Source organism: Lasioglossum baleicum, chromosome 8, assembly GCF_051020765.1.
Source record: "Lasioglossum baleicum chromosome 8, iyLasBale1, whole genome shotgun sequence".
In the NCBI taxonomy this organism is placed as follows: Eukaryota; Metazoa; Arthropoda; class Insecta; order Hymenoptera; family Halictidae; genus Lasioglossum; species Lasioglossum baleicum.
This window is the reverse complement of record NC_134936.1, coordinates 12486132-12508341: the sequence shown is the minus strand read 5'-3', so window position 1 is coordinate 12508341 and position 22210 is coordinate 12486132. Positions and strand designations below refer to the sequence as shown.

At 42.5% G+C, this 22210-nt stretch overlaps 1 protein-coding gene across 4 annotated transcripts in view; it reads left to right on the top strand.

Annotated features, from left to right (window-relative positions):
* Positions 1–21786, top strand: part of Pdm3 (POU-domain protein pdm3) — a 222471-nt gene extending 200685 nt beyond the window's left edge. Inside the window, exons 6-13 of one of the 4 annotated variants that reach the window (XM_076428983.1) lie at positions 2125–2298; positions 2440–2696; positions 3495–3714; positions 6463–6643; positions 7639–7695; positions 9283–9366; positions 21085–21221; positions 21516–21786. In XM_076428983.1, the coding sequence (XP_076285098.1) occupies positions 2125–2298; positions 2440–2696; positions 3495–3714; positions 6463–6643; positions 7639–7695; positions 9283–9366; positions 21085–21221; positions 21516–21640 (1235 nt within the window). In that variant the 3' untranslated portion in view covers positions 21641–21786. Of the gene's footprint in view, positions 1–2124; positions 2299–2439; positions 2697–3494; positions 3715–6462; positions 6644–7638; positions 7696–9282; positions 9367–21066; positions 21222–21515 lie in introns of all 4 variants that reach the window. The other 3 variants (XM_076428981.1, XM_076428985.1, XM_076428984.1) reach the window with 3 other exon arrangements.
* The last annotated feature ends 424 nt before the right edge of the window (positions 21787–22210 follow it).

Here is a 22210-nt window from a genome sequence, read left to right as displayed (position 1 = left end):
CATCATTTTTTGAGTTTACACAAAATTAAATATCTCAGGACTCCAATGATGAATCTTGATGGTTTTTCCTTTGTTTAGTTTAAAATAAGTAGGGGCATCTTTTCTATTGAATAAACTTTTTTGTATGACCTTCGGATCATGGTTTTTTTGGCGTGGGGCACACCTCCACTTTCCAACTTATTTCTTTCAGGCTCCACGGTGTGCCCCACGCCAAAAAAATCATGATCCGAAGGTCATACAAAAAAGTTTATTCAATAAAAAAGATGCACTAAACAAAGGAAAAACCATCAAGATTCATCATGGAGTCCTGAGATATTTAATTTTATGTAAACTCAAAAAATGATGGTTTTTTGCAATTATCTGGAAATCAAGGCCGAAACAAAGAAAGTGATAGGGGTAAAAGTTGTTCCATTTGGGGTCCTCTATAGCTGGTTAACGTTTGGCCGTTTAAAAACGGATGACCCTGTATATCGGAGAAATTAAAGGTCATTGTTCTATTATTTTTAATGCATCGCGACTGTTAAGGGTGAAAATACAAGAAAATTTTTATTTTTCTTGAAAAGATCGGCAGTAATGATCCGATTTGACGCATTCAATTTGTCGGGGCCAACTCCTTCTCGGCGGTGACGTCGATTTCGTCACATCCGATACCGAGTATCTGATCAATCGCTCGTCAACGGACTGTTTTCGTCAGGAATCACGAGTTCCTCCGTCGATATTCCCGGGTGGCGGATTAATTATGCTGAAAGTAGGGGAACCGTTAAACACGCGCGCTGCTTAACCATAACATTTCCGAGCTGACAAACTTTCGCCGGTCCGGTTAAATTCGGAAATTGATGTCCGCGTATCGGATAGAAGGGTAACAGGATAACTCATACTATGAACGATTAACCCGGTTCGATTTTAAGCAATAGTGACTGAATCATTGATGAATCCAACGGGTCGCGAGCTTTCCCACACAATTCGAGAGGAGCGTGTAAGAATAGTAAGCTCTGTTAGACGACACGTCGATTCAAGATTATTTTAGCGATATGGGTCAGCATGTAATGATGAAAGATCCGTCCATCTTAAGTGACAATCAAGTGTTAATAAAACAATGCACATTGTCAATTAATATTTCAGTTTGACGGATCGGCGCTTAGAATATACATTTCAGTGTTCACTTTTGTGGCGCTCGGAATTTACTTTGCACGTTTCGACCATGTTCAAAATTTAATGACACATTTCTTTCTTATGAGGTGAACCGCGAAACGATTTGATACAGTTGCGAGATTTCTGACCTTTTAAAATGCCAATGGATGTCCGGAATCGTTGAGAAATTAACCAGTATCTGAATATTTTATAGTTTTCTTAAATTTAGAATTCGTTGTGTCGAAGATTTTTCAAGCATCAATGAATAAAGCTGTATAAGAAGCGTTCACTTTAGTCACGGGCGAGTAAAAGAACGTGCCCAGATAATTGTTTAAGAAAAAGAGTAAAGATACTCCGCGAAAGACCATTCGCAATGGGTGGAGTGCTAGAATCGAAAAGAACGATCGTCGCCGCGCTATCATCGTCAAATATCGCTTAAACTGAACGGTAATCGGATTGCCAGTTGACCTTACCTCAGAACGCGAAACTTTTATGGCTGTTCGGAATACAGGATTTGCTTAGCTTAGCTATAGGTACCAACACGGGTACGTACTCATGATCAGTAATCATATTAAGCGCGTGTACAGGGTAATCAGATTAGCGGAGCTGGAGGTAATCCCGAAACTATTCTAAGTATGATTAGGCGTCCTTCTCGCAGCCTAGTCCAGTGCCAGTACCTGTACCCACTATTAAGATGACGATAATAGTTTGCCAACTACGCTGGCCTGCGAGGTTACCTGCCCTATGGGTTGCCTAATAATCCCTCTATGAGACTCTGATAACTTTACTACCCTTCCTGGATCAACGACGCGTGGACTATGTTCATAATGGAAATGAAGTATCTATTGATTCGAGACACGTTCATACAGCCCGGGCCCCCCGGCCCCCAAGGGGATAGAATTATCAACCGACCTCGTTCCCCGTGTCGTCGTTACTTCGTTAGATTCTAATCTGTTCGGGTGGGGGCTTTTCTTTCGCCCGTTACCTCCACAGGAATTGCCACGCAGACCATACTGACCATCCCCGTCAGCCATGTCACCAACAATCAGATGGTGAACCTCGCGCTGAGCAACGGACAAGTCGTGTCCACGACCCTGGCCAACCTGCAGTCAATCACGCAGCCCCAGAACATGCTCAACACGCCGACCAGCAACGGCGACTTCTCAGGTAAGATGAAATTACAACGCGAAGGGAAAAGACACGTACCTCTCTAATTGCTCTATGAACGGGACCGGCGCTGAACATGTAGCGAAGCAGGTTTCTGAACCTTGTTTTTTAACGTTATTTTTTAACCTTGTTTCGTGGCAGTTCCAACAAGTTTAGCATCGGGTTTGGGACTGAATCCAGCAGCGTTGCCGCACCTCCTGAGCAACAGCTCGGCTAGTCAGCAGCTCCTGAACGCGATGCAGCCTCAGCAATTGCTCCAGGCTGCGCAAGCAGTTCAAGCACAGGCGGCCCAAGCTGCACAAGCAGTCCAAGCCGCTCAGGCCTCTCAGCAACCGCTTTTGACCACCTCGCCGCAGCAACATAGGCATCGACATAGCTCCCACATGAACCATTATACGGTAGGTATCCATCACAGAATTCAGCGCCTTTCTCGGTTCGACTGCGCTAGCCTCTAAGTACCAATCCAATATTCGAGACCACAGTATTGAAGACAGATTCGCCAAATTTAAAAATAAGTGGCCGGATGCTTCTGCGGCCAATTACAGATTCGCCTATCCAATACCATCTTCTTATACGTAGCCGTCTTCCCGAGTACCTAAACTTGGGGATCCCGGGTTTTTCACTTATTCCATCCAATAAGTCGTGCTCCGCGGAGGACAATCAATGTCCCAGAATTTGCCTCGCTCGCCTGAACGATTACTCCGGATCGTGGACAGAATTCTGTTGCAGACAGGATTCTTTTCCTCTCGAGGAATTTTGATTCGCCTTCGTCAATAACTAACACTGTCCGTAACTATCTCGCCCTCTCTTTCTTTCTCTCCCTCGATATCGTTGCATTGACCAATCGGTATCCTCCGGCGACCATGACAATCCACGAACGGTTCCTCAAGCACAATGTACGACGGATACCGTCGGCGGTCCCCGCGAAGGTGGAGGAGTTAAACCGGGCGCAAGATCAGCGGGAACAACCAGAAAATAATTCCCGATAGCAAGCGATCTCGTTAAGAAAGTATTCCCCGTGGCGGCGCGGCGGCGGCTACGTTTTCTTCCACTAATTAGACTCTAAAGCGTCCCGGGGTACGGGGGCTAGACCCCGGAGTCTCATTATTGAGTGCATAATTGGCGTGGAAGAGGAGCATTGTCGTTCCTGGCTCAGCTGCTAATCCGTTACCTACCGTCGTTGTTGTCCCTCACAGCCAACGGAGAAGCACCACAGAGAGAGGCCCGAGCAATCCTCGCCATTGAACGAGTCCGTGGTATCCGCAGCATCGGCACTCAACAGACTCGCGGCCAGCAACGGGGAAATCACCATCACGACGACGCACGGACACAGTGTCTCTGGCGTCAAACAGGAGACCAGCAACATGCTCTACAGCCCCAAAACGGACGAGGACGATCTGCTAAACGATTCACCTAGTGAGTACCATTTCTCAGCTTCTTCAGCTTCCTTTAACTCTCCGGACACCTTCGATCCTTGCAATTTCATTCGTCCTTTCACCTTCAAGGGAAAAACGTGAATTTTCTATTTTATATGCAGGGTGAGTCACCTGATGTTTGGTTTATAAGTGTCTTCAGTACGATACCAAAATTAGTTTTGCTTTTATGACAAAGTCTCTTAGATCATTTTGTTTTAATATCATCTTTTTCGCAAAAAATGTGTTAAATTCCAATGAAAATTACAGATAGCAAGTTCGATAGCATTTAACACAGTTTCAAATTATTCTTGTTTACCGTGCACTGCTATTACAGTAAACCTTGCTTTGGCGAAATTTATGTATAAAGGCAAGAATTTGCATAAACATCGGCAGTCTAATCATTAATAGTTCATGATACATTTTAACGTGGCTGCCAGTAAATGGGTCAATGTATACCTATTTGGAGCGTGTTTTCTGCGGTTATCAATTATGCATCTGATTCATTACTTGTAACATATATTTTCGATTCGGACGTGTGTTCCTGTTCGTCAAGAATATCGCAGAACCAACCTAGAAACGATATATAAAATATTACATTCCTTGTACAGCATTTAATGAAATTTCTCTGTTTTTATCTGAGGAAAGCACTATTTTAAATTTTACTTTTGATCGTGTAGAACAGGAGAACTGTACGAGTTAATGAATAAAATTCGGTCAAAGTGCCTGCACATGTGGGCAGAAATATTCAGCAGGAAAGCGTATCCTTGCATAATAACATTAGCCACTCGAAATCACGCTTCCTTCCTCTGCCGATTTAACAATTAACGAACGGTCGAAGCCGATAAATAATAATGTCCGAGACTCTGGCCGCGCTATGAGGCGCTTAATAATTTTAATGGGATATCGTACAATGCTCGACTCATTACGATGTATTAGATCGTTCCTCGCTGCCTTCTGGGAAGCCATAAAGATACCGACGCGGTACGTAACCTCGAGTCGGCAGACAATAATTTTAATAATTCGCATTCGTTGCCACGAATGCCACTTCGACGATGGAATAACCGATGTATCTACAATCTAACGGGCTCGGTCTGTTCAGCTTGTGTTCGCCACCGTAATCCCACAAATGCGGGAATGTTGTACATTTTTTCATGTCCGCCCGATAACGGCTGAATCTACTTTCTTGATAACGACGCCGCATCTTCGGCGAAACGCTCACCGATGAACGCAAACCGCGTTCACATTATTTTCAACCAGCTATTAAAATTAGCTAGTAAAATTACGAACAAATTCTCAGATGCCCTTAAGAAAAATTCATCAGCCAGGCGAACAAAATTTAGATATTGTACTCTATTTTAATTTCTTACTTCGATTTTAATAACTTTTTGTGAGTTGATGGTATATGTATCCCTAATTATGTATGCAAAATATTAGATGTAGTTACTCAATAGTTTTAAAGATATGAACAAATACAGTTTCACACTAATAGAAATAGCTAATGGAACTTCGAAAACTAATGAAACTTTAATTGTTTATATCTTCAAAACTATTGAGTAACTACACCTAATATTTTGCATACATAATTAGGGATCCATATACCATCATCTCACAAAAAATTATCAAAATCGAAGTCGGACGCTTGGGGTCCTTCCCTCGCATATCTCGAATTAAATAAAATTCCATCTCCCGGAAGAACAGCTTCAGGAAATAAAATTCGAATAATATCGCCTTAAATTCGGGTCAATTCTGTGCGTAAAAATTTTTCTCAAATTTCTTGCGCGCTATAAATGAGCGACGTTCGATACAGTTCTTGAGAATCATCCAGGAAGAGATTCTACCAGATTCGAGGCACCGAAGCGTCACTGATTGCAAGAATTCAACGAGACAACGACTTCTCGCGACTGAACTTCGTTTCATGTTCGCGATTCGAGAAAATCTTGGCAGATTCCTCGGAACGGGCCGCGTCGAGCATCTCGGCCCGCTTTTTTGCCCGCGTTCGATCGGAAATTAATGATCGCAGAAACAGCGCGCTGCGGAAGAAGGATTTGCAGTTTATTGCGCGGCGCAGAAACTCGACGAACTGGTCGAGATTGCGGGGCCACCTCTATTGCGTGCGTATACATTCGGGGTGACAGATTTACGAGAGAAATCGGTGTAGCTCAAGCTGCTTTAACGAAGCCGCCTGATGTCATTAGGCAGCTTCCCGCGAGAGCTTCGGGACATACCGATCGATTGCGAGTCGAGTCAAATTCTTTGGAATTTGTTCGGACTATCCATAATCGCCGCAGTCTGTGTTCGTCTCGTTCGAAAAATTTTAGAGGCTCAGAGCACTGGTTGCGGATCCGCCGTATGTGTCCTTTCGATGTTAAAAAATATTTCGACTTGTCAAAGTGGCTTGGAAACGCGGGATCGATTGTGAGTCGAGCTAAATCCTCTGGAGCTTGTTTGGACTCTCTGTAATCTGTGTCCAAAAGAATTTTTCAGGTTCAGAAAATTTCCATACACTCTTTGATTTGTGAAAACTACTTTTATCACTTTTTAGAGTGGTATCTCTGGATTGCAGATGTCTATGCAATTTTCTCAAACAATTTTTAAGTCTGGCAAAAAATGTTTTAGCTCGTATTTCAAATTCGGAAGTTAACACCTGTTCTATTATATTTCGTCGAGAGTAACGAACAAGAAAATTTTCGTGTCAGAATGTCGTGTGTGCCTAAGATCGTCGCGCCAAATTCTCTAATCTGCATTACAGATCAGCCGACTATCAACGAGGCCACGAACAACATGGTGGACGGCATCAATCTGGAGGAGATCAAGGACTTCGCGAAGGTGTTCAAGCTCCAAAGACTGTCGCTGGGTCTGACGCAGACCCAGGTGGGTCAGGCCCTAAGTATAACCGAGGGCCCAGCTTACAGCCAAAGTGCCATATGCAGGTGAGTGTGCACAGTTTGCCGTGTCCTCTATCTTGCAAAAATCCAACGGACGTCGCTGATGAGAACCCAAAAAAAGAAAAAGTAAAAAAATAGTAACACGATAGACTACGACAGTGTGCCAGGTCACTGGAAATGCCGTGGAAAAGGATTAATTCCGTCTGTCAGCCAAAGCTGTACATTTCCAGACCACGTATGAGTAACGATCATCTCCGTGACAATACTTTTCGGTCGCTGGAAAATTTATTAATTCCCCATCGCGTTCGGAACGTTAGCGACAATTTTTCCTGCCGAAAAAAGAATGCAATATCATGCGAGCGATCTTATTCCTGATACAACTTAGCTTTCATTGACTTAGCAGAAGGGACACTAAATGCCACAACAGATTATTTCATATGAATTGAAGTTCAAGTTCTCTTTTCGGTCTTCTTGTGATTCGCTCGAGAGAACTGAATGTACAGTATTCCCTCTCTAGCAGTTTCTCTCGTTGTAATCGCATCGCCATCCCCACCTCGCGGGTCGGTAGGCGGCGTTTGCTCGGGCCAAGCCAATGAGCGGTTGGAGGGGATAGTGATGCGTTAGAGTGGGGAGTCAGCGAAATCCAGCGATCGCAGAATCGCGTCGCTGACTCGTTGTGAGCTCGTCTACGGTCCCAATATGGTGCACCATAGGGAGGGAATACTGTATCGCGTGTCCTGACGGAAAAGTTGCTAGATCCTTCGACCCGATCGTGTTCAGACAAAAAAAAAATGTGTCAAACCTGCCACGTTGGTTCCTCCATATAGACAGAAACTGAGATCTCTCTGGATGTTGTTGAAGCACTCTTTTCCGCCATATACGGTGTGTTCTCTGCACGCTTCTCTTCTCTTCCTTAACAGAAACGTAAATAAAAAGGAACCACCGTGGTAACGCCGGTGGCAAGCGGAAACGCTATCGTTTCCGCATCCTTCGAATTCTTATCGTAACGACTAATTTAAGCATTGGTGATTGTTCCCCAGTGCCCTGGCTACCCAGATGTACGCTGCCTCGCAGATTGCCTCTCAGCAGCAAGCTACGTACGTTCACCCCTCATGCTACTTAATTTACCTAAAGAATCGAGAACTTTGTCAAATCCTCTGGCGGAACGGGCAGTTATACCCAAGCATGCGAATACGGGACACGTGTTGGTCGTCGTGTGCGCTCGCGCATCCTCGCTGCGATACGAAAGAAAGCTATTAAGCTATTAAGCTAGCTAATCCTAATGACGATTAGCCGATGACTGATTCGCATCTCTCTCGAGTTCGCTTCTCGTTCGACAAACCATGGACAGCGTGTGTCTAACTCGTGTTTAAATAGACTCTCTTTCTTTCACCATCCGATCGTCGATCATTCCTCCTTCTCCTTTCTCACTTTCTTTCTCAATCTCTCTGTCTCATTAAGTATTTCTCACTCTCGCCCCATATCTCTATTTCTCTCTTTCTTTCATACTCTCTGCGATTAGCCAACGGAAATTAATAGCTACGGGGCATATTTGGGTATAGCTGCAAGTACTCTCGCTGATTCCTAACTCCGTTTTTGGAAAAGAGAAAGGAGCACTGTTTTTCGAAGTTTTGTAACGAGCTATTTCTTCGAGCCAGGGCATTGGCAAACTTGGGCATGATGTCGCCAACGCGCGAACACAACCGACGACGATATCCATCGAGACGTCCGTCGAGTTCGCCACCTGTTCGACCGATCCTACCCTCCGGCGATCACACGCCTACTCCCACGACCTATGCGAGCGTCGTCTCGGCTGTCGAAGCGCGTTGGCAACATCATACACGGCATCACCAAAACCTTTAAGCATGCACGCATTGTCAATGTCCTGTTTTTTGAGTCAATGCATGCCTCTTAGTGCTCCTTTAGTCGAACAAAAACGTAAAGACGATCTTTGAACGCGGCGAGGCACCGGACACCATAAGCTGCCACGACCACCGTAAGAGAGCCAAGAACTTCCACTATATCTTCTTGGCCTTTTAAGGTTCTCATTTCAACGCTGTTCTTCCGAATCGCAGTAATGCGTTGGAAACGTGTGCTTCGAACTTTACACGAAAGCTCTTCATTGTCATTTTTCTTGACGAAATATACAAACTAATCCAGTATTAACATTTTCTATACGTTGCACGAAGAATTTTTACAGAACTGAACGTCAATTAATTCTCGAAACATCAACGTGAATAATACACAATGGATACAGTTTTAATTTATGTCTTGACTGTAAAAACTTGTGGTGAAAGTATTTTCACAAATACTTCAGAAAATTGTTAATATGAAATTATTGATTACTATGTACTACTGTATATGATAGATATGTTTGATAAATATTTAAAACTGTTTAAATAAATTCTGAGAATCTTTAGATCAGTGTGAAAATTGGAACGAGTGCTGGCAGTTTATGGGTTTGTTTAATTTTCTGGTGCACAAGTGTTCTCTGAGAATTACCGACGCGAACTGAGGAGGAATTTCTACATTTGTCGGACCATTTTCTATATGGACAAGAAAGTTCTCTGTTGTACGCTGTTTTCGGAACGTCTTTGCGCGTTTGCGATCTTTTCCTTTCCCCATGAGTTCGGCTCTCCGAACAACGACCGAGACCAGGAATCATAAGTTCTTGTTGGCTCTAGATTCGAAAAATTGGACATCACGCCAAAGAGCGCGCAAAAAATAAAACCGGTCCTCGAGAAGTGGATGAAAGAGGCTCAAGAGAGGTGAGTTGCATTCCAACATTCCAATAAAACGTTATTCTTCTTTCTTTCTTAGTTCTGTTTATCGAATTTCGTTTGAGAATGTCGAGTGCTCGATGACGCGGATCCGAGTAAAATTATGAAATACGATTGAGAAAATTAGAAAAACACTCCGGAGAGCCCACCGTCAGGAAAAATCTGAAATATCTTGTTAATTATCCGTCTACGGTACCGCGCGGATAAATGAGCGCTATTCCCACTACATGCCCTCTTCAATTTGCGCTAGTCACCTGGGGTGCCGTTTACTAATGAATCTTCAGATTTTCTTAGAAATATTTTCGATACGCTGGTAATCTGTATCGCAGTAATTAAAAGTACACCGTTTCGTACAATAAAAAGTAGACACGCTTAAAATTCTAAAAGAATTCGTCACAATATTTATCCATCCGAATTGAATATCGTATATTTTTCTTCGCAAGATCATAAAATATGAACAGTCTGCAGATTTTATATATTTATAAAATACATAAAATGTGAAACAGTAAAGCCATTTAAATAAATGTTTACATAGGTACACCTCTGGTATCTTGCAATTGATATAGACCATTTTTAGTTGTCCAATAATGAACGATTGATAAAAACTCAAAACGACGATTAAACTACTTGAACAACAGAATTTCGCGAATTTAATCAGAAAGATGAACCGTTAATCGAATGCATCGGTCAACAACATCAAAACCGCGTCCACCGCTCGTTATAAGCGCGCGAGCGGTCCCAATCGGCTTACTTCAGAAAAACCGTACTGTATCGGACTGTACAGCGTCTCGCGCGGATATTTCGCATTGGATATAGCATTTAGACAAACGAAGCTGTTCAGAAAAGTGTTCCAATCGCAGAGCAGCTGCAACGGCTGGCTTCGTGCCGCAGGATTATATTCCGCAATCGTCGAGCAGGATCTCAAGCGGTGTCCGAGAGCGTGTGAACGCGTGCGTGCTAATTGGTAATTCGCTAATTGAATCCACCTGATTAATTGCAGATCCGCGTCTAATAAATACGCGGAATGTTAATTAGAATGGGGGAAACCGTTACCGGAATGGCTTACAGGCACCGCGCGCCGGTTTCGTTCGTGTCGCGAAAGAAGTCGCCTATCGGCTTCCACCTTCGGGGTATCGGTTTCGCCTCCTTGCACGGATGCACGCACACCGGCAGCCTTCAATTTTCTCCGAACGCTGTATCGGGATCTGTAATTAGCGAAACTCAAACTTTGATTCATCCGCGGCCTCCGTTCGACTGATACCGGTTGGCTCATAACGAACGATACGCAAACGGCAAAAAACATTACCGATTTATTGGGTTGCTCGAGAGATTCCCATGGGTTTTTTAGAGCCACTTTCGTCGCGGATAATTGTGCGCGTATAGCGCGCAGATTGTGCCGAAGGATGGAATTAGAGACACGTGAAATTATTCAAGCCTTTGGATAATCGAGGTTCCACTTTGTAGAGGATTAAACGAGCAAATACGGTGCAAACCGTGTAGTGTTTGGTGTCATTTTAATCAAGAAAGTGTCACGAATTTGTTGGTGAAAGTTTCGTAGAAAAGTAATTAGAACAATCTTTAAGAAACAGTTTACAGCAGGGACCAAAAATAACAGTTACTCTAAAATTTTCTACGATAAAAATCATTAATAAAGAGTTGATTATTATTGAAATTTATTTAAGCAGACTGCAGATCTTTATGCAAAATAAAAAATGTTTGCATTGATTGCAAGACACATGTGCCAAATGAAAATTTCCTTCTTCTCTTAATTATCTGATTAAGGTGAAACTAATACACTGGTGGCGTTAAATCTTTTCAATATGTCCACTGTTTTAAATTGTACGTACCCCTTTTTGTTATAAATGCGTAAAATCCGCAGTCTAGTTATAAGTGATCGAGAAATGAATTTCTCTCAACGGTAACGTTTACCAACAAGAGAAACAATTTTCGCTGATTTATAATCCTTATTTGTAACCGATACGATTTCAGTCGTGGAAATACTAGTTATTCCATGACTTTTTTTCGTTATAACAGTTAGGGTCCCTGGTTTACAGTGAATAGAATAGAATTGTATTCACGATCAAATCAATTAGTTACTGATTCGGAGGAAATTCTGCGAATAACAGCCAAAGAGGGTACAGCGATTAATAAACACGAAGCAACTGCGTTTAGGAACGTTGCATAAAAAGATCTTGAGTTGGTCGGCGGTCGAGTGGACAACGGGAAAAATGCGAAAAGTTCACGAGGAAGAGCGTGCCGGCGTTACGGTGATCGTGGTTTCGTGGGCAGAAATATGGCTTGATTTGCATTAATAAATTTTCGTTGAAGTAGCAGCGGGCCATTCGGCGAACGGCCGCGCGATATTATTTTCAATGTGCCGATAGAGAAGAACGAGAGAAAACTTTCACCTGTTATGGAGCGGGGCAGCGTTATCAGTAACGGAATCATTGAAACAGGAACGTAACCGGCAATAATATTGCCGCGGATGATACGGCGCGGTGTAGCGCGGGCGCGCGGCGAAGGTGTTAATGTACAGTCAACAAATCATTTTGTTCGTTTTCGGAAAATCTGTTGATGGTACGCAGCGGGAATGCGGAATGGGTCATTGTTGCCGGCTCGGCCGCGGAAAGAGAAATGACCGCGTGCTCCTGTCATCGAATCATCCGGTTCACGGTCGAGATACGTGCCGCGTGCGCCGATACGCTACCCTATATGTATATACATATGCCGTATATTCTATATATTCTATACATATACACGGGTATGTAACCGTTGTGTGGGTACACGCGTGTACACGTGTCCCCGCGCGTGTCCGTGTATAAACAGACGAGACTGTGTATGTATTTTCCGTACATAGTTACATATTTTCCGCGCTTTTGCTGGGCAATAAAACGGCGTCGCTGCCGGTGAAATCGAAACCATAAACCGTGTTAGGCATCGGTGGCTCGTAAAATTTACGCGATCCACGCTCTTAGATCCACGCTCTACCAATTAAACGGAGGATCGTTTAGCGATCCAAATATAAATCTGAATACATAACTAATTGGCAATCGCGGCGATAAACGGGGATTCATACGTCTCCTCCCGGAGAAAATTGTTCCGCGTGCACTGTCCACGATTCCCCGGCATCGATATAAAAATCGACAACTGTTCGGTCCGGTTACTGTTGCTGTTCGTGAAAATATTAGCCGATAATTCGCGAGCCGGAGACGCTGAGCGAAATCTCCGTCGCTGCAGTTCTCGTCGAAACGAGAAAACGAAATATTCAATTTTAAACATTTTCCAATTCCAGTTTAGCAGAAGTTGGGGTCATTCTAATGAGCGGGCTGAGTCTAGAATTATTTATGCGAATGGAAATTAGATATACCGTTGCTTTCTAAATGTTGCACAGCGTAAAACTTCGTTCAAACATTTGTTTTACTTCGTTCTGCGTAATCATCCCCGCAGTCTAGTTATTACTATTACAACTTTCGAGTGAAAGTAATGACCTTTCAGCAATATTCTCAACGGTTCGCCGATATCCGATGTATGAAAGTCTTAACCCTCTAACATATAACTTTCTTATACAATTCTAAGATCACTGGCAGTCCACCAATACCGACGAAGTTGAAATATTTCTTGATACTCGAGATCCTGTTCATATGAAAGGAAAACTAATATACAATATTACAATAATTTCTTAGTGAAACAATTGCGAATGCGTCCGGTACATTTTTCTGATTGAAATGAGTCCAAACACTCACGTTCCACCGAGTTGTTCGGATAAACGAGGTTCTACGGTAAAATGTGTCGTGTTTGGATTCATTTTAATCATAAAAGTGTCACGAATATGTTGGTAGATATCGAACAATTATTAAAAACCATTTAAAAAACAAGAGGAAGGTGTATTTTCAATGCGAAAGACAACAAAGTTTCTGAAAGCATCAAAGGATTACAATACTCTCGAACAAATGCAACAAAAGGTATCTGAGCCGGTAGAAAATCACGCGCATTCTGCTCCCAATCGTCGTGTCCGAAGAAAGAGCAAAAAACCGTGGAGATCGTGTTGTCGGCAATCCAGGAGTATCGATCACGGTGTCGATCGTTCGCAATCGATCCCTCACCCCCGTGTCGAGCGTCATCGAGGCCCCGGGGTCTGGTAAAAATTCCGGATTTCAATGAAACAGCCGGACGCCCGAAGGAAGCCACGACGTGAAAGGATTACCTAGCGGCCGCGTAAACCGACTAACTATTATCCGGCGCACTCGATGACGGTTAAGCGCGGTCATTTCTCTTTCCACGAGCGGAGCCGAGCAACAATGACCCATCCCGCATTCTCGCGGCGTAGAGCTAAGCGCGACCGTGCCGGCCGCGCGTCCGGGAAAAATGAAAGCGGCTAGTTTATGCGGTGCACGTGCACGATTTATCTGCCGAGTAATTAAACTGTGGACTAATTAAAATCAGGTTTCTGATGTACCCCCCTCGCCCGCGCCGCCGCGGCACCCTTCCCCCCTATCCCTCCGCCATTCGCCGAGCACCGTTCCTCGCCGTTCCCCCGAACAAACGGCGTCGCCTCGCTCTTGCCCCACGATTCCTGTCGTTTCTTCGCCTCTTCTCGTACGGCTCGCCTCCACCACACTCTTCTTGCTTTTACTCTCACACCCGCGTAAACGATACTTGCGATTCCCTCGTACACCCACGCCGAAGCGCCCCTCTTCTCCGACCAGTCCTCTTCTACATCGTTCTCGCTTCTCCTCTTGATGAACTTGGATCTTCTTCTTTCTCTTCTTTCTCAGCTCCTCGTTTTTTTTCAACCGGTCGTGTACACAGTTTAACGGAATTTCTGTTCTTTTGCAAAGAAGCTCGACTTCTCAGCCCTCGACGCTGTGCGACTTGAATATCAACTGTGAACGTTCCCATAAAACCGAAATTGAAAATTAATGATAAATGAAACTTGTCCAAGATAACTCGAATGCATCACAATAAAAGATTTTTGCTGATCCCTTCAGGAGCTGAGGGATGAATAAAAACCAGCCGAGCCTTGAAAATAACTGGTTGCCTCGTAAAATTGACGAGATTGAATTTCTTTGGTATTTACTTAATCATTTCGCAATCACAGTGTTCTTTATAATTTCAATAATCGTATATTAAAATTTATTTTACAATCGTACCTTTATAGTTTCAATAATATTGTATGTAAATAGTTCATTTTTCGCCGATGCAGTCTCGTCGCAAACGCATAAAATCCACAGACCATTTATGAATCATTAGAGCATTAATTCCACAGTGTTTTTGTTACTTTCTTGCTTTCCTCGCGCCGCGGCTTCTGTGTTCGTTTCATTTCGTTCCTTTATCCGGAGTGTTTCTCGCCTCTTTCTCCCCCCGCAAACCCATACGAGCCCGACCGCACGACAAGAACCCAACCGCCGTGGAGTTTCTAATAAATATTCGATTAGCTGATTTATTCCGTTGATCCCGCGAGGGATTTAGAGGAAATAGTTGCGGCTGTGGTCTGACGAAACGAGCCGGCCGCGGCCGAGTGACTAAGCGCGCTTTCGGCGTATCCAATCCAGTTTTGTGTCTCTGAATCAACAGCGAAACACTCGAGCTATTCCTTTTTTACATATCCGGGCCGCGAGACCATTTTCTGACACTTCATTATCATTTGTACATATATTTTGCCGCTTACAAGCATCTGACCGAACACATTAGATTATTCTGTATACTGTTATTAACTTATGATCAGTCACAAAAAATTGTTTAAAAACGAATGCATATTCGAATCTTCTGAGGTTGTAAATGTGAAGCTTTCTAAACAATTATTTATGCATTTACTGTACATTTACTGTCCACGTGAAATCAGTGTTGGGCAAATTTTATTTTTAATAATAAATATTTTAATATATAATATTTTTAAATAATAAAAATAATTTCAAATAATAAATATTTTAATATAATTATTTTAAATAATTACTAAACTTTTTATTTAAATAAAAGTAATTGAGATGGAAATCAAATAAATAGTTTTTGGTCTTCTCTTATTTCTTGTATTTTGTATATGCAATGAATACGTGCGCGTTTTTTGTCTGCTATAGCAAACCATTTCAGGTATACCGCCAGTGGTCGGGCCCGTCCGGAGGGCCTAGCTGCCTACAAAAAAATGCAATTTAATTTATTATTTGTCAATACAAATAATAATTGAAATTGTATTTGTAAAAATAACAATTAACTTTATTATTTTAACTAATTCTATTTAGATTTGCTCAAATAATAAATAATTATTTTTGCTTTTTATTTGAATAACCAAATGACAAATAACTTGTTATTTAAATAAATTCATTTATTGCCCAATTGCACATAGATACGTGCAGTCTCTTCAAAATAATTTTTCGATCACGTTGTACCGTGGTGTACGGTGTTTTTAATGACATGAGAAAATGTGCGAAGTGAAAAATATTTCTGATGATTACGTTCGTGATTTTTCACCGAACTTGAAAATCTATTTTTACTACGATCAATTAAGCAAACCAAAAATTTTGAATGTTATACAAATCACTGCTGTGAACTTCTTCCATCAACATCGGCAAGAATTCATTTCCGCAGCTAACGAAAATCGTAAAGTGCGCAATCGCGTGTGGTTCCATTATTTTTTTCTCTGTTGCGTGAATTAGAAGCTCTCCCCGCCTGAGAGACGTTTAATTCCTCTGTTCGTGTTTGTCTTCTCTGTTCCTCTGGTGTGCAAACTCCGTGGATTAAAGCCCGCGAACACGTTTAGCGGCATCCTTATCTCTCGCCCGATTCTCTCTCCTCGTTCTCTCTCCCGCGCTGTCTCTGTCTCTCTCTTTCCGTTTGGCTTCTCACCTGTGCGTGTGCACGATGCTCGAGGTAACCTTCCACACGTCCCGTTTCCGTCTCTCGGCCCGACTTTTCTCACCTGCGCGAACGAAACGCGCGATAATAGCGTTTCCTTTTTAAGTCGACGGTTTATTAAGATCATTGAAAGCCCGGCCCCGTAGTAAATTGGCACAAAAGTGGCAATCATGGTATTTATAATCGGCCCCGGTGAGAGTGAGAGGCGCACGTTTCCACGTCGCTCCATCCGCCGCGTCGGTTTAAGTGCCTGCGACACTTTACATTTGTCAGAGCCCCCATTCGTTAATCACTCGAATTTATTTTGTAATTGATTAGCCGCTAGTTTCGCAATTCCGATTTATTTCGCCACTTCGCCGCCGCGCCGCGCCGTGCACCGCCGCGGAAATTCAATCGCCCGTTTCTGCTCGACTCCCGACTACCCTATTCAATCATCTGTGCATTGTTCCGGTTAATTTGAGGCGGATTTGACACATTATCTATCGAGGATTGTTTAATCATCTTTATACGTTCGCGATTCAGGTCAGGATTTTTTAAACAAATTCTTTCGTAACACAGACGATTATTATTGTCAACTCGGTTATTCTCGGTGACGCAATCTATCGATTTGTTCAAGAAATATTTAACCCTTATTTAGTTATTTAACCCTTCTATTGTGTTCATAAATAATTACGCCTATTGTGTTCGGGTCATATAGACCCCATAAAGAAGTATATGTATAATTTTACAAAATGAACAATAATATAATAGCTGTGTTCTTGTAAGATAAAGAGATATAATTATTATAAAAATATACAATACAATAGAAATTTATTTAAAGAAATATTAAAACAAACAAAAGAAGTATAATAACTTGAAACTGGTCAAATATGCGATCTACTACTACCACTTACACTAGCACCTGATAAATTATCTTCAATTACTGATGTACTAAGATCAGTAGAGTCAGAAAAATATTGAATACTGTCCTCACTTATTTTAGAACGACTAACTCTTGCGATTACTTGCTTGCGACTGAAGAAATTCACTCGAGGCAAGTTTCGTTTCAGGATTAAAAGAATATTTGTGAGCTCCTTTTTTTATACAATACACAATTAAGTAGATTTAATATCTACTTTTGAAATTATTAGTTAAAACAGGATTTCTATAATAATTACAACAAATTATATAAAAGTGGTAATTCAAACAATTTTACGCATTGTAAAAAGTTAGAAATAAATGTTGCACAGTCAAATGGTTCAATATCATGGACAGCACACGGCAGTGCTTGTATACCTGTTTTTAGACCGTGCTTTATCGATATTTAATCAATCTTTTAAATGGACGGGGGTGCAGCAATTAATGAACAGTCTCCATTAAAAATTAAACTTACGGTAAAAGTGTAATCACTGTACAGTTAATTTTAATTACTTCCTGTTGACGTGGAACAACAACAGAAGTCGCTGGCAGGCTTTTTCTATCAATTTAATAAACACGCTTCGCTTCTTCGTTGTACTTGCCAAACATCCACTAAATTAACTGATTACAGTATAAGTGGATACCTGTGGAACGTTGACAATCATTGGAAAACTTTCTGCTTTATTCTTCAGTTCGCGATCTCGATGACAAAAAAATCACTCGCTAATACTCTACGGAAAACAATAAAACTCAAAGAATAGGGTCATTGTTGGTCTGTAAACGTTCGCGCAAAATTCTGGTCTCCCAGATCACTTTCTAAACAGAGTAAAACTGCCCCGTTACAAAACAACCTACAAACACAAAACACCCTGTCAGTCTGTACCGAATGAACAGAATCCAGAACAAAATGACCATGCAGCGGAAAGAGTTCTCGCAAACTAATAACAGCAACAATGTCAGTTAAATAAAACTGTACAAAGAAAGAACACACGGTAAACACCCGCGGAACAAGTGAGACCGTTGTGGAGCACAGCGCGCTAGTAAAACTAGGCGTAGTCCGTGTCTAACTGATAAAAATCCGTCGATCTCCGATCGGAGGCTTTTGTGCGGCGCGGTTAACAACAATCAGCGCAGCAATAATCAAATGGATCAGCAGTTTTTGACAGTCAGATTTCCAAATAACACGGTGAGCGAATGTCCGACAGGGGACGAGTCCGGGACGTGTGTGTCCCCACCCACACCCGCTATTTCCGGGATCCCACTTCTCCAGCTGGGCGTGAAAACCCACCCCCTGGCATCGAAAGCATCGGTTCTTCGGGCTCGTGCACGGTTCTCCATTAGCATATTGTTTTCGCGGATTCGACGAAATATCACCGCGCGATGCTAATGGCTCGGCCTGCACTTTTTTCGGCGGGGCTCGACAGTTGGTCATACGGAGTTAAATTAAAAACATAAATCCCACAGCGGCACCTAGCCGAGCCGGTCCTCCTCCTCCTCCTCTTTCACCCCCCCCCGGCGATCCCTACGTTCCTCGTGCCACCCCGCCACCCCCGCAGGCTCGTTTACTCCCGATCCCAACAGGAAGTTCTCCTGTTTACGGCCACCGGGGTTTTTTTTCCGAGCCGCGACGCTTCGATCGCTAATTTCATTTGGCCCGACCCGACGACGACGTTCAGCTCGCGAAAAGTTCGCCGACCAATCAGTCACCCGGACAAATGTTTCCTGAACGCCTCGCCTTTTGTTCTGCCTTTTTCCACTGCCCGCGATAGATCCATCGAAATTTAACGCCCTCGGTTCCCGCTGGTATCTGTGCTGTGTTCCCGGAAAGCGATTTTTCAGAAATTGATTTTTTAACACTCTAATATTGCTACGGGGAACACTACTTTCGCACCGAACGTGTGCACATCAATTTTTATCACTGTCTATTAACCCCTTGTCGTACTTTGACGAGCCAGAAGGTTCTTAACAAAATCTAACAAATATGAATGTTACGCGGTTCATTTTAATTTGCAATCAATATTTTCGTTTCCCTTCTACGACAGATAAAGACGTTCTAATCGCTGTAACTGTAAAAGAAAAGGTACGGCAAGGGGTTAAGTAAAACTGGTAGGACCTATAAGGTTTTCTGTCTAAGGTGGAGTGGGGTAAGTCCGCTCTAGTTTTTGCAAAGTTGGACTTTAAAGTGATGTATTTTCAGTCTGGTATGTAAAAACTTAACATTTTCTTGGTATCACACTCTTGCCACAGTTACTACTGATAAATTAGTATTAAACGGTTTATTTAATGTAAACCTACATCAATATTTGTTGTATTTACCTAAAATAACAACACAGAATATATTAATAACTTGTAAACTATTGCACGTTCAAGGTAACCTCAAAGTTGAACGTGTACCCCGCACGTGACTGTTTCGCATTGGTTGATTCAAACGAGGAAAACGCCTTTATTCTTGGAGGACGTCTATATACAGTGGCTCATAAAGTGTTCGAACGCCCTTCAAAACAGAATAACTTTTTTATAATTGTAACAAACGACCTGATTTTTTATAATCAATTAGAAGCACTGGTTTATGAAATGATATGCAAAAAAGATTTTCCAAAAAATTATAATTTACAAAGTTACATGCAAAAATAAAACAGTCATTTTTTTAACTTTTTTATTAGGGCCCTTAATGAAAATTTAAAATATATGTTTTGTAGATCTATGTTAGTTATACACGTGCTGAAAATTTCGTCAAAATCGATTAACATACACACAAGCTACAAGCGATTAAAAATGTTGAAAATCGTAGTTTTACACGATTTTTGATCAGTTCAAATTTCAAATTTTCAACACGTGTATAACTAACATAGATCTACAGAACCCATATTTTAAATTTTCTTTAAGAGCCTTAATAAAAGTTAAAAAAATGCCTTTTTTATTTTTGCATGTGACTTTGTAAATTATAATTTTTTGGAAAATCTTTTTTGCATATCATTTCATAAACCAGTGCTTCTAATTGATTATAAACAATCAGGTCGTTTGTTACAATTATAAAGAAGTTATTCTGTTTTAAAGGGCGTTCGAATACTTTCGTGAGCCACTGTATGTAGAATAGTTCATACTAACTTATACTACATTAATAAATACAAGCTAGAGAAATTTCTTTCATATTATAATAAAAATAACCAATTAACGGACTTGCCCCGTACACGGACTTACCCCACTCCACCTTAATTAAAAAATGACAACCTTAAAAAGTTCTATGGTTCCCTCGACTCCTGGAAATTTCGGAAAATCTGATCGATTTGGGACCCGACTAGCTCATTTGCAGTCGATCCCTGGGATCGAGAAATAGGATCGAGATGAACGCACCGCACTGTCCGGGCTGTTTACGATGCCGCTTCCGGTTTCACGGCGGTTTAACGGCGGAGAAAGTTTGCCGAGTTAACAGACCGGGGCCCGTTCTCCTGTTTTGTTTTAATATTTGATTAGAGCACGATCGCCGGATATTTGCGCCGGGCGTCAAATGGAAATTGAATTTCCGTGACGAAGTCCGTCGGACGGAGTGTGTCCGGGATTTTTGTTTTTCTGGGGTGGCGACGGGCGAGGTGGGTGGTAGGCGAGAGCGAATCGGCACAATCGACACTGTCAACGATATTCTAGTTCGTTAAAATATTGTGTTTCTAGTCTGATTAAATTCCGACCGAACGCTCGCGTTTCGGTCTTCCTTGTTTCACACCTTCCGTTCGGTATTTTTGCAAAAGTTCGCGCCCGATTTCGAAACAAAAAAAAAAAACACAACCCGTCATACTCTTGATCTTGAGGCCTCTGAAAATCGGGCACCAACTTTCGCAGCGATTCAATAGTTCCTAGGTTTACGTTGATTGTCTTTTGATTTTTTATTTATATGTCGTAGACTTATTGAAAATGAGTGGTTTTGTGAAACCTGAGGGGAAACAGTGTGTTTGTTGATTACAGGTACAAGAGCGGGGTGAGTCACCTGACGGACTTCATCGGGGTGGAGCCGACCAAGAAACGGAAGCGGCGAACTTCGTTCACGCCCCAGGCTTTGGAGGTGCTGAGCGCACACTTCAAGAGGAATACTCATCCAAACGGTGAGTCACGCGTTTAATTATTTACCGGACTGATTAACGCACTCGACGCGAGTCGCGCTGTTTGACGGACGAGGCTCGCTCGCTTACCCTTTCGCGGCCAATTAAACTCGGTAAATGGTGTTGGAACTTCCGTGTTGGTCGAGCTTTTACTGTTTCATTTCGGTAAAATAGTGTCGAAAGGATTGTTCATTGAAATCCCCTGTGATATTCTCTGTTCCGTCGTTATAATTATTCGCATAGATTAAAATGTCTTAGGTTAAATCCTGTTCTAATTCGCAAATCGGCATTTTCCAGGTACCGACATCACGACTCTAGCGGAGAGACTCGGCTACGACAGGGAGGTGATAAGGATTTGGTTCTGCAACAAGAGGCAGGCCCTGAAGAACACAGTGAGATCGATGGCGAAGAACGTGATGTAAAGAATAGTGCGGCATCTGGAGACTCAGGCCCATTCGCGGGGGAACCAGTGAGCAAACAAAGTGAAGCTTTAAGGACTCGATCATGCGCATCATCTGAAGTTAGCCGATCGTTGGGAACGCCGGTTGTTTCCATCGGGATGATCTCCGTTGATGAAAATCGCCGGACAGGCGGGCTCCCGGCGTAGGAAGGAAATCGAATCTCAGTGTCGCATTATTAATATACTCCGACAAATCGGCGGGGTTAATAGAGAGGGAGAGAGAACAGTTTAAACATTCAAGCGTTTCAACGAGTGCCGGCTTTGAATTTTAAACAGCACGCTGAGCGCAGCTGTGCTGCCGGTCGATGTAAAGATCATTGTGATTGCAGGCGTATACGAGACCTATCTGTAAATAACTTTAATCGATGATTAGGCGATGTACAGGAGTCGAGTGTCGATCATCGAGAGATCGTCCGATCGATCCTCGGCTTATGATTGTTGTGCGAAAAGCGTTTACCATCGGTGGTTCACGCGGATTATGCGTTTTCCCACGGCTAGCAAGCTGCGGATCGATCACAGAGTCCCCGCGAAC